The sequence below is a fragment of the Emys orbicularis genome, chromosome 15 (assembly GCF_028017835.1).
Source record: "Emys orbicularis isolate rEmyOrb1 chromosome 15, rEmyOrb1.hap1, whole genome shotgun sequence".
Classification (NCBI taxonomy): Eukaryota; Metazoa; Chordata; order Testudines; family Emydidae; genus Emys; species Emys orbicularis.
The window spans coordinates 8,985,278-8,998,717 of NC_088697.1; the positions used below are offsets into that span (position 1 = coordinate 8,985,278).

At 44.1% G+C, this 13,440-nt stretch overlaps 1 protein-coding gene and 1 pseudogene across 1 annotated transcript; one reads left to right on the forward strand and one right to left on the reverse strand.

The window, feature by feature from the left end:
• Window positions 1–13,440, reverse strand: part of LOC135889359 (zinc finger protein 850-like) — a 452,984-nt pseudogene that overhangs the window by 291,120 nt on the left and 148,424 nt on the right.
• LOC135889458 (zinc finger protein 256-like) lies at window positions 11,073–12,278 on the forward strand. Its single transcript, XM_065417328.1, has 2 exons — window positions 11,073–11,586; window positions 11,671–12,278. Exons 1-2 carry the CDS (start codon window positions 11,073–11,075, stop codon window positions 12,276–12,278), a joined length of 1,122 nt encoding a protein of 373 aa, XP_065273400.1.

Below are 13,440 nucleotides of genomic sequence, written 5' to 3' on the forward strand. Positions count from 1 at the left end.
ACCCCCAGATCCCTTTCCGCAGTACTCCTTCCTAGGCAGTCATTTCCCATTTTGTATGTGTGCAACTGATTTTTCCTTCCTAAGCGATGTACTTTGCATTTGTCCTTATTGAATTTCACCCTATTTACTTCAGACCATTTCTCCAGTTTGTCCAGATCATTTTGAATTTTAATCCTGTCCTCCAAAGCAGTTGCAACCCCTCCCAGCTTGGTATCATCCTCAAACTTGGTAAGTGTAACAGAGACTGTTACTGGGAGGGTTTCACCATTTCTCAGAGGGTTACACCCTGGTGGGAAGGGGCTAGGCCTCTACTGGAATAAGGTCACTCTGTGCTTCACAGTGTGGCAGATCCTAGAATGTCCATTAGCAGGGAAAAATCCTGGGGGGAATCGGCCTGTGGAATGGACAAAAGCCCCCTCTGAATTCTCTCACATTGCCCTTCTCGTCCTGTCAGGCTACAGAATAACGTCCACGTTTTGCTCCAGATCATCCCATCCTCCCAGGGGGAAGGAAATGGCTGCAATGGAGCTGGCTCAGGTAAGAGATTATCAGGGAGCTGGTGGTGGGCTCTGCTTGGAGGGAGAGGAGCAGTAAAGGCATAGGAAGGTGGGTAGCTGCTACAGGTGGTGGGAGGCAGGAAATATCTAGGGTGAAACAAGGGAGGGGACAGGATGTGACAAACCTGCTGAGACTTGTGTAATCTAGGGTGTGCTGGGTTGTCACCCCCGGGGTGCAGTCTGGTGGGCTTCTGGGAACCGCTGTGCCCTATAACCCTCAAGCTGGGCTGGCCCTTCTCACACTGCTTTGCTGGAGATTCAGCCAGCCTCTCCAAGCCCTGTTATCACCCAGCACAACAGCAGGTGGCGCCATACACCCAACTAAGCTACCTGAGTGCTTTACCTAAGCCACTCAAGGACAGATAGAAGACAACAGCTAATTTCCCAGCTCCCCAACATTGCACACTTGCTGTAATGTAAATTCAGAATTATACCATCTTATAGTTGCACAGGGCTCTCTATAATGTAAGCTCATTAATATAATTCACCTTCCCCTCGATATGGGAAAGATACGCACAACAAGCTTGTGCTAACCAAGCTCAGATTTTCCCCAGACACTTCACTCAAAATACTTAACACTGGTTAAAATAAAGCATAAAACAAGTTTATTAACTGCAAAAAGATAGATTTAAAGTGATTATTGTTAGAAGAAAAAAGGAGCAGGTTTACCCAGAGGCGGATATCAGTACAGGCTTCTTTATTGCGATACTTGTTCCCCTCGACCCAATTGTCGAGTAAGCACTGGATTAGTTACATCACACTGCTTTTATCTAAGAGATGATGTCACACCCCACCTTATGTAGCTTTTCCACATGGCGGGAACCCTTTGTTCCAAACTCAGTTCCCAGTTCAATTTGTGGAAAAATAAACGTAACAAAATGGAGTTCAGTGTCATGTGGTCTGGTCACATGCCCTAGCATGCCCTGCTAAGTCATCGTAGCCATGACTCATAGGCTGGCTGAAATGTTCACAGGAAGGCTAAGCTCTTCTACGGTCCATTGTCTTTGTTGATGAGCCATCGGCACTGTCTGGCTTCTTTATTGTTGTACCTGAAAGGCTAGTTGTGGGTGTTACCCAGAGTAAGCACATTTGAATTACAGATACATAGTCAATATTCATAACTTCAGATACAAACATGATCCATGCACACAAATAGGATTATCCTATTCAGCAAATCATAACTTTTCCAATGACACCGCGAATGACGCATCTTGCACATAATGCATCATAATTATGACCTAATCCTATTATAATCATACCACTATGCTGCATATGGGGTGTAGTGTGAGATAGGGCCTAATTTCAAGGCACAGGAGTTGGGAATAGAACTTTCCCTCTTTGTGGAACAGGAAATTGCCCTCCAGCCAGGGCTGGGAAAACTTCCCAGACTCCCAGTGCTGGAGCCTGAATCTATTGACACTTCATTTGTTACCACCATCCCCAATCTTTGTGGCAACTGCAAACTTTATCAGTGATGATTTTATATTCTCTTCTAGGTCATTGATAAGAATGGTTAAACAGCACGGGGCCAAGATACAATCCTTGCGGGAACCCGCTAGAAATACATCCACTCGACCATGGTTCCCCATTTACAATCACAGTTTTAAATCTACTATTAGCTGCAACCAAACTTTTGATCTCATCCAATAAGGATATCCAGTTAGTTTGATAGGATCTATTGTGTCTAAACCTTTTGTTAATTGGTAGTAATTATATTACCCTCCTTTAATTCTTAATTAATGAAATCCAGTATCGGCTGCTCCATTATCTTGCCCAGTATCAATTTCAGACTAGTACTCTTGTAATTAGATAGGTCATCTCTTTTACACTTTTTAAATATTGGCACAGCATTAGCTTTATTCCAGTCTAATGGAATTTCCCCAGTGTTCCAAGTCCTAATTAAAATCAACATTAACAGTCCACCATGCTCCTCCACCAGGTCTTTCAAAACTCTGGTTATTTGGACCCACTGATTTAAACATGTCTAATTTTAATAGCTGCTGTTTAACGTCCTCGTGAGTTACTGTTGGAATGGAAAGACTGTTGGCGTCAACATCTTATGATATGTGTTACATCATCTGTTTTTCTCCAAATCCAGGAGAGAAATATTTATTGAACACTTTTACCTCTTCTGCATTATTTTTGATAATTCTACCATTTCCATCTAGTAATTTACCACTACCATTGTTAAGATTAATGTTGTACTTAATATACTTTTAAAAACTTCCTTCTTATTTTCATTGGTTGGTCATTGATTTCTGATAGCTTCCCTTACCAATTTTCTACAATTCTGACCTTCTCACTTATATTCTTTACTATTGACTTCCCCTTTCTTCCATATATTTTATTTGGAGAGTGTTGGGATTCCTACCAGGGAGTCATCAGCATGGTACAGAGACAACCCCATCTCTTATATCAAGCTCTGGCTAGTAGGTATGTGATAAATGTAAAGACCCTGCCTCCGTCTGTCAGCTGGGAGACACAAAGGTTCTCTCTTTCCACCCTCTGATGCCTCCTGGCTGCTCTAGGCAAGGTGGGGGTGGGACTCTGTTAACATGTGCCTTCCGGAGCTTCCATTTACCTGGTGCTGCTGTTCGGTGAATAGTGGGGCTGTGACTGGGGCAGCAGGTACTGAGTGTTGGACTCTTTCTCTTTCAGGGGCCGGTGACTTTTGAGGAGGTGGCTGTGCATTTCACCAGGGAAGAGGGGGCTCTGCTGGACCCCACTCAGAGAGCCCTCTACAGGGATGTCATGCAGGAGAACTATGAGATGGTGGTCTTGCTGGGTAAGGAGTCCTGTCCACTCGGATATTAGAAGCAGTGGGGTCTCTAAAGGACCTGAATAGTAATAACTTTATACCTTTATTAATTATACAAGTTTTGACAAGTTTTCTTGTCCCCCTTTTTTTGCCTTATCTCCCACCCACTAGAATAATTTTTAGACGTGCTTTTTTGGTGCTATCAGTCATTTTAAAATTGTATTTAATTTATCCTTATTGAATACATTAATAACTACATTAATAACTAGAGCTTTCATGACTTTTCCTCATTTTAAGAGGAAAATATGCCACCTGTAGAATTCTAAATTGAGTAAATAGGTGTATGACTCATGCATGGCTTGTGTGACAGTCAGATGAGCTCATCTTTTGATAGGAGAACGTATAATGTTGCCATTCAGGACCCCACAAGTGAAGGGAGAACAGAGCCATGGGAAGGGAGGAGAAGGGGGGAGGAGATAATTCTGGGGTGCCAGGACATGGGGAATGTGTGTTCAGAGTTACAGCTAAGAAGCAACAGGGAGGGATGAGGTAGTGAGAGACGACGAGGGAACACAAGAAACTCCCAAGGTGCTGGGAGGTGGTGCTGGCTGAGAGTAATGGGAAGAAGGGGAGGGGAGTATGGAGGAAGGCATCCAGGAAGTGGGCTGGATGGGTCAGTGGGAGGGAGGAGAGGTTTGGGGATCTAGAGCTGTGGGGGATCTCAGACGTTTAATCCCGAATCCCTACCCAAGCCTTGTTGCTTTAGTGCCTACACTCCAGTTTTATTTCTCTTCATTATACATTTTCCCCCAAAATATTATTATTTTAACTCTTGACCTCCCTCTCCCACTCATTACCCCCCTACCCATCTAACCTCCTCATCTCTGTGCACAGTGATCCTGGCCACCGATCCTGAGTCCTTCCTGCATTCCTCCCTCCCACAGGAGGGCCACGACCCGGGCACTTTGTTGATGATGTCACAAGGTGGTAGTGTAACCTGTACAGTTTTTACATCTATAATGTTACGTATTGGGGTAAAACTTGCCGTTGTACATGGCTACTCAAAGTTAATTGAGAAGATGAAATTCGGTGAAACACACTGAAACTTGATTTAATACAGACCATTATAATTGAAATCATAGGCAAGGATTAATACACATAACGATTAGACTAAGATAAGTATTGTAAAGAGGGTCTTGCACTGTGCATACTTACAAGTTATGGACACGATTGGAAACAAAGATCGAGAGGCAAGGGAGGCCCTGTTTCAGTTTACACCGTCTCGAGGACCCAACAAAATGAAAAAGTGGTAACTAGGAGAGGTATTTTATCCACTTCCTTATGGTAATAGGATGGCTATATACTATATCTGCTCCCTTACTCTGATTACAGTAATGTCAATAGCTGCCCCAACTCATATGTGGCCTTTGGGAAGTCCATAATTAAGCATCAAGCATTAATACTCATGATTTACATCACTTATTTATTAATAATTCCAATATATGAATGCGGTCCAACTGCTGAGATACTGCATAGCAACCTAATTGCTAAAGCCCTCCCCAAACTTCCTTCTTTCAGAATCCTGTGGCGTGTTGCACCTGTTTGTGGTTACTCATTAATCTCTCAAAATGAGGGTGCAAAATATCTGACCTGGGATTCTCTCCTTAGGCCTATTCAGGTAAATCCTAGACTTCAGTATAACTACTCCCACAAAGCCTGAACCTAATATAAGGCTCAATAACCCATTTATTTATGTTCACCTCCTTGCTCCTCCATGCATGTTCCTGAGGTTACGTGGCCCAGTTCTTGTTTCTTACAGTCTCCATTTTCCAGAAGAATTAGAGGCTGTTGTTCCTGAATTTTAGTGTTTAATTCCCCAGCCTTCTCAAACTCCCCCAGTGTGTGAATTCTCCCTCCCATTACACCTGAGTAACTAGATTTCCTAATTCCCCAAAAGGTGCTTTTACGATGTCACAGTTCTGGTGTAGCTAAGTCTTTGACCTGCCTCCATGGTTTGCTCAAGGAATGCCCTCTCAGGTATCAGGCCTCTAGCCAGCCCCTCACTATGGGTAGGGACCCACATGCCTCTCCCATTTGACTAGGGTTTGAGGATTGCAGCTTGTCCTCCACTGTCTTCACTGGACTAACGTCCAGTTCCTGTGCTTTGCTTTCTCTCCAAGGGCTGTGAGCGCAGTGTGTGTGTGATAGAGGTGGGAATTTTGGTGCAGGGAGCTCTACCGCAGCAAAGACAAATGGGCAGGCACAGTAAAAGGAAAACAAAATGTTTTCTACAGCAGCATGGCTCAAGGGAATTGGCCAGTATGGACTATATTGTCTTCTTTGCTTCTCAGTCCTAATCTAAGGACTTTCCAATGCTGTGTTTCGGTTGACTAATAAACCCTGCTATGTTTTAACAGTCTGCCCAGTGTCACAGCAAAAACTTTCTGAGCTGCACTGAAGCATGAATGAGGAACAGTCTCTGAACAGGAGTGTCGTTCAGCTGGACCTGCTGGCAGAGCTCACAGGTTGAAATAGGAGTGTTGAAGCCAGAGGCTCAGTCTCAGGTGTTGAAGCTACATGGCCTATCCTTGTGGAAGAGTGGGACCCCTTGGGGGTCTAGCGCACTCAAGGGGCACCTCCCAAGGACTGTTTAAAAGCCAGGGCATTGCACAGATCCTGTGAATCCATGGCAGTGTGCCAGAGGTTAAGCTTTATGGGTGAAAACGTATAAAACAAGAAGACAATCCAAATGCGTATTTACCGTCGTCCCCTCATGAGTCCTCTTGGTAATCCCTGATAGGTTTTAATACACTTTGGAACTGTTCTTAAAGGCTTACCTCTTGGTTATCAGTACATGTCAGTTTGTAGCCCCAAAAGACCCCCCTCAGTCAGCTCAAAGGCAGCTGTTTCTCCCAAAAAAGTCTATCTGTCTTTCAATCTGCTGAATGAGGTGAAATCAGTCACTGCCCCTTTCTGCGTGGGGCAAAGCTTCAAAAGATGGAGATCTGCATAACCAGCCTTTAGATCTTGCATTCATCACCTTTTAGTGATACCAGATTGCACAGGACATCCCTGAGCCCTCCCCGGTATCATCTGGCCCATCTCAGCATCATAGTGTGTGAAAAATTCATGCTTTCAAGGGCTGGATCAAATATACAGATAACAGTCATAACTAGGACCAGTGTTTGCTGGCAATGAAAACAGAGTATTTGACAAACATGAGCAATATATAATCCTTTAGCATGAAAGTGCTGTGATGGGTTGGATCACAGAACCCCCCTTGGGAACTGCCAACCGATGTGCCAAGACTACTTCTGCTCCCACTTTCCTGCCCTGGTAGCTCAGAACTCCAGCACCCTGTCTTGTTGAACCAGACATGCCAGTCTGCTCCAACAAGGACCCAGGGTCTGAATCACGTGCCCCAAAGCTGCAGACTTAACTGAAAGCAGCTCACAGAAGTGTTCCTGTCTTTAACACTCAGATGCCCAACTCCCAATGGGGTCTAAACCCCAAAGAAATCCGTTTTACCCGGTATAAAGCTTATACAGGATAAACTCATAAATTGTTCGCCCTCTATATCACCGATAGAGAGAGATGCACAGCTGTTCCCCACCCCAACCCCCAGGTATTAATACATACCCTGGGTTTTTTAATAAGTAAAAAGTGATTTTATTAAATACAGAAAGTAGGATTTAAGTGGTTCCAAATAGTAACAGACAGAACAAAGTGAATTACCAAGTAAAATAAAATAAAACACTCAAATCTAAGTCTAAAACAGTAATAAAACTGAATACAGCTAAAATCTGACCCTCAGAGATGTTTCAATAAGTTTCTTTCACAGACTGGACGCCTTCCTAGTCTGGGCACAGTCCTTTCCCTTGGTACAGCCCTTGTTCCAGCTCAGGTGGTAGCTAGGGGATTTCTCATGATGGCCCCCTCTCTTGGTTCTGTCCCACCCACTTCTATATCTTTTGCATAAAGGGGGAATCCTTTGTCCCTCTCTGGGTTCTCACCCCCTCCTTCTCAATAGAAAAGCGCCAGGTTAAAGATGGATTTCAGTTCAGATGACCTGATCACATGTCACTGTAAGACTTCATTACCCACTTGCCAGCACACACACATACAGGAAGACTTACCAGTAAAACAGAGCCATCTACAGACAATTGTCCTGGTTAATGGCAGCCATCAAGATTCCAAACCACCATTAATGGCCCACACTTTGCATAATTACAATAGGCCCTCAGAGTTATATTTTATATTTCTAGTTTCAGATACAAGAGTGGTACATTTATACAAATAGGATGACCACACTCAGTAGATTATAAACTTTGTAATGATACCTTACAAGAGACCTTTTGCATGAAGCATATTTCAGTTACATTATATTCATAATCATGAGCATACTTTCATAAAATTATATAGAGTGCAATGTCACAAGTGCATTGGGGGGAGGGGACAGAAGCCAGCTGTGTGGGGGAGGTGGGGCCCAGACACTGGCATTGATAGCCTAGAGCCAGCTTGTGTGCTGGGGAGACGGGGCATGAACCAGCTGTGTACAGGGGAGATGAGCAGAGGAGAGGTGCTGTGAACACAGTCGAGAGCAGGTGCGAGCGCCGTCCGCTCTGTAGCATGATGAGAGAGCCTGGTGTCCTACTGCCAACTGCCCTGCCTGCCATGGGGAAACTGCAAAGTGGTTTTGCTGAGCCCAGACTTCTATGAGGAGCAAGTCTCAACAGCAGCCAGCCTCCAGTCTCTGCCCTGCACCCTGGGGCGGAGTCAGGTGTCTCTGGGCATAAATCTGGGGGGTTGTGACTCTGCATGCCCCACCCACCCTCTATTCAGCAATTCCTGATATGAAGGGTGGTTCCAGAAATGAAGAGTAATTTCAGAAAAAAATACAGTAATAGCAGCAATTTCCAGAAAACACTGTCCCTCGTCGTAACATTAAATACAATAGTCACAAGGTGTATGCCTCTGTTCATCAGATCGGTCACTCTGCCTTCACATAGTTCACTCTGCTGGTGGGTTCTACCCCTTCCCCCATTCTGTGTCTGTCTTGTTTATTTAGATAGTAAATTCTTCAGGGCACCAGAGAAGGTTTTGGAATTAATTGACAAACTTAACAGTAACAAGTCACCGGGACTAGATGGCATTCACCCAAGAGTTCTGAAAGAACTTAACTGTGAAATTGCAGAACTATTAACTATGGTTTGTAACCTGTCCTTTAAATTGGCTTCTGTACCCAATGACAGAAAGATAGCTAATGTAACCTCAATATTTAAAAAGGGCTCTAGAGGTGATCCCGGCAATTACAGACCGGTAAGTCTAACATCAGTACCGGACAAATTAGTTGAAACAATAGTAAAGAATAAAGTTGTCAGACACATAGAAGAACATAAATTGTTGCGCAAAAGTCAACATGGTTTCTGTAAAGGGAAATCATTTTTTACTAATCTATTAGAGTTCTTTGAAGAGGTCAACAAACATGTGGACGAGGGGGATCCAGTGAACATAGTGTCCAGAAAGCCTTTGATAAGGTCACTCACCAAAGGCTCTTATGTAAATTAAGTTGTCATGGGATAAGAGGGAAGATCCTTTTATGGATTGAGAACTGTTTAAAAGACAGGGAACAAAGGGTAAGAATAAATGGTAAATTTTCAGAATGGAGAGGGGTAACTAGTGGTGTTCCCCAAGGGTCAGTCCTAGGACCAATTCTATTCAACTTATTCATAAATGATCTGGAGAAAGGGGTAAACAGTGAGGTAGCAAAGTTTGCAGACGATACTAAACTGCTCAAGATAGTTAAGACCAAAGCAGACTGTGAAGAACTTCAAAAAGATCTCACAAAACTTAGTGATTGGGCAACAAAATGGCAAATGAAATTTAATGTGGATAAATGTAAAGTACTGCACATTGGAAAAAACAACCCCAACTATACATACAATATGATGGGGCTAATTTAGCTACAACAAATCAGGAAAAAGATCTTGGAGTCATCGTGGATAGTTCTCTGAAGATGTCCACGCAGTGTGTAGCGGCGGTCAAAAAAGCAAACAGGATGTTAGGAATCATTAAAAAGGGTATAGAGAATAAGATGGAGAATAATTTATTGCCCTTATATAAATCCATGGTACACCCACATCTTGAATACTGCGTATAGATATGGTCTCCTCATCTCAAAAAAGATATACTGGCATTAGAAAAGGTTCAGAGAAGGGCAACTAAAATGATTAGGGGGTTGGAATGGGTCCCATATGAGGAGAGATTAAAGAGGCTAGGACTTTTCAGCTTGGAAAAGAGGAGACTAAGGGGGGATATGATAGAGGTATATAAAATCGTGAGTGGTGTGGAGAAAGTGAATAAGGAAAAGTTATTTACTTGTTCTCATAATATAAGAAGTAGGGGCTACCAAATGAAATTAAAGGACAGCAAGTTTAAAACAAATAAAAGGAAGTTCTTCTTCACACAACGCACAGTCAACTTGTGGAACTCCTTGCCTGAGGAGGTTGTGAAGGCTAGGACTATAACAAGGTTTCAAAGAGAACTAGATAAATTCATGGAGGTTAAGTCCATTAATGGCTATTAGCCAGGATGGGTAAGGAATGGTGTCCCTAGCCTCTGTTTGTCAGAGGGTGGCGATGGATGGCAGGAGAGAGATCACTTGATCATTACCTGTTAGGTTCACTCCCTCTGTGGCACCTGGCATTGGCTACTGTCAGTAGACAGGATACTGGGCTGGATGGACCTTTGGGCTGACCCAGTACGGCCGTTCTTATGTCCTTACTGACCATCTACTCTTCTGGGTTTGTACTGTGCCTACAACAATGAGGACCCACTGTTGGTTGGTCGTTAGGAACTAAGATAATGAATATGATTTATAATAATAATAAACTCTCCTGCCACTTTGAGCCAAGGAAGCTGGCCTTGGGATGTTACTACTTAAAAATGATCTGGGGTTAAAATCATGGAATATTCCTTGTGACAACTATCCCACAAATTCCACTGACTTCCCTTGTTTTCTTTGCCTTGAGCAGGGTTTCCAGTTTCCAAACCTGATGTGATCTCGCAGCTGGAACGAGGGGAAGAGCCATGGGTCCCAGACCTCCAAGGCTCTGGGGAAAAACTGCTCTCAAGAGCTGCCTGCACAGGTGAGGAATTGGTTAAACCAACTCAAAAATTGTCCATGAATACAGGAAACATTTGGGATGCCCTACAAAGACCTTGTGATCTCTCCAAGTTCAGAATTGTTCCCTGCAGATGTGGAATCATTAGGCAGATGTCACTCATGGCTTCCCACGTATCCTGACTGACAACTGGCAGCAGATCCCTCCCCATCTGGCTTTCCCCTGAGAGAGCTGGTAAGATGCGGACCCAGAACTGATCTCTTCCTCTCTCTCTGGGGAAGGATTTGGGGAAAATCAGCTCCTGATAGGTTTTATTTCTCCTGCACATATTTTGGTTTGTTCATCCCTTTTTCCATTCTTCTCTCTGAGATTTCCTTTCTCTCTGGGGCAGGGAATGACCTATGTCTGGATTCTCTCTGTCTCCCATCAGGTGTTGGGATGGTGAGCGAGAACAAGGAGAAACCCCATCAGGAAGATGCTGAGCAAGTAGAACCCCATGGGATGTTATCAGGAAGATCCAAAGGGAATGATTCCGGGAGTTGTGCACTCCCAGAAAAAGCAAAAACCTGTGAGAGTCAGCACAGGCCAGAGGAAAACTTCAGTAGCCACTCAGACCTTATTACTCTTGAGAGAATGAACTTGGAAGGAACATGCTACACATGCCCTGAGTGTGGGAAACGCTTCAATCGGAGCTCACACCTTATCACACATAGGAAAATCCACACGGGTGAGAAACCTTATGGATGCCCTGAGTGTGGGAAACACTTCATTGATAGTTCAGCCCTTATCACACATCAGCGAATCCACACAGGAGAGAGGCCCTACTTATGCTCTGAGTGTGGAAAAAGTTTCAATCGGAGCTCACACCTTATCACACATCGTAGAATCCACACAGGAGAGAAACCCTATATGTGCTCTGAGTGTGGGAAACGCTTCATTGGTAGTTCAGCCCTTACTGCACATCAGCGAGTCCACACCGGTGAGAGACCCTACATATGCTCTGAGTGTGGGAAAAGCTTCAATCAGAGCTCTACTCTGATCACACATCAGAGAAGCCACACAAGAGAGACACCCTACACGTGCTCTGAGTGTGGGAAACGCTTCAGTTATAGCTCAGCCCTTAATGCACATCAGAGAATCCACACGGGTGAGAAACCTTATGGATGCTCTGAGTGTGGGAAACACTTCATTGATAGTTCAGCCCTTATCACACATCAGCGAATCCACACAGGAGAGAGGCCCTACATATGCTCTGAGTGTGGAAAAAGTTTCAATCGGAGCTCACACCTTATCACACATCGTAGAATCCACACAGGAGAGACGCCCTACACCTGCTCTGAGTGTGGGGAACGCTTCAGTTATAGCTCAGCCCTTACCACACATCAGAGAATCCATACGGGTGAGAGACCCTACACATGCTCTGCGTGCGGGAAAAGTTTCAATCACAGCTCTACCCTAATCACACATCAGAGAATCCACACAGGAGAGACGCCCTACATGTGCTCTGAGTGCGGGAAAAGCTTTAATCAGAGCTCTGTACTGATCACACATAGGAGAATCCACACAGGTGAGAAACCTTATGGATGCTCTGAGTGTGGGAAACGCTTCAATCGGAGCTCATACCTTATCACACATAGGAGAATACACACGGGTGAGAAACCTTATGGATGCTTTGAGTGTGGGAAACGCTTCAATCAGTGCTCAAACCTTATCACTCATCAGCGAATCCACACGGGAGAGACACCCTACACATGCTCTGAGTGTGGGAAACACTTCAATCAGAGCTCAACCCTTATTAGACATCAGAAAATCCACATGAGAGTGATCTGCCTTGACTAGGGCTGGCCAAAGGTTGTTTTTTTTTTTTTAGATCACATTTGCTAATTCCCACATAGTGATCTTTGCACCGTCTTCAGCGTAGTCTCTCAGCTCCCCCAGATGAGTTGCATGCTTCTGCCTTTTGCAGCTCACCCTTTTTTGGGATCAGTCCTGTGATCTTTTCTATCAACTCCTTTCCTTTTGAGTTGAAGGACTGTGTGTCCCACCAGCCAGGAATGTTCATCCGCTCCAGGTGGGGAAGAGAGGTTTGATCCCAACAAGCTACACTGAGGCAAAAACCACCTGTGCCTTACATCCACTAGGACTGTACTAGGTGTTGGCTGCTCAAGTTAGTGATCTTGGTGTAAAAAGACCATTATAGTTGTAGTGCAGATGCAGCCCAGGTGCAGTGGTTGGCATTAGCTTTCCCCTTGACCTGACCTAAACTCCACCGCTTTTCCTAGTCTAAACAAACCCTGAGCATCACGGTTATACTGTTCCCCCATTTCAAAGCAATTGATAGTCATCAGGTTCCCCCTTTGGCAACAAGTTGTTTCATTCCCAGTTGCTTTCATGTTGCTTCAGGTTGTGTTGGAGAGCAGATATTTTTACTACCATTTTCCTCACTTAAAATATATTGAACTATAACAAAGAGCAGGAACAGGGCAGGGATAGGGAAAAATGTCATTTCACCCTCTGTAACAACAGAAGAAGATAGGGTAAATCAGAGGGATTACCTTATTCCCCATCACCATCCCAATCCCCCTGTTGTTCAAGTGGTTAGGTCAATATTTTCCCTAAAGGGCTGAGAAGAGGATTCCCTAGTAAATGACTTGTAACTAAGCAAAATACCCATACATTTGGCTACCAAATCAATTGTGGCCCAGGCCCTGCAGAAGGTCGCTTCTGAAGATATCTCATTCCTAATCAGCTGCATGTTGCCTATTATTTGGGAAATGCAATCCCTATCTAGGTAGAGATGGGGAAAAATGGAAGTGACATTTCTTTTCAGCTCACCCCTGGGAGATGCTGCAAATGTGTAGAAAATGAAATCCGTGTTGAATGTGATATAGCTGCAGAAAGATACCTTTTTTAATAGATACCTGACATGTTCGGACTCCAGGATACGTGAATGCTGAGTCCAGAGTCTGTGGTTTGGTCTCTTACGTTTGCTCTTGAGTCT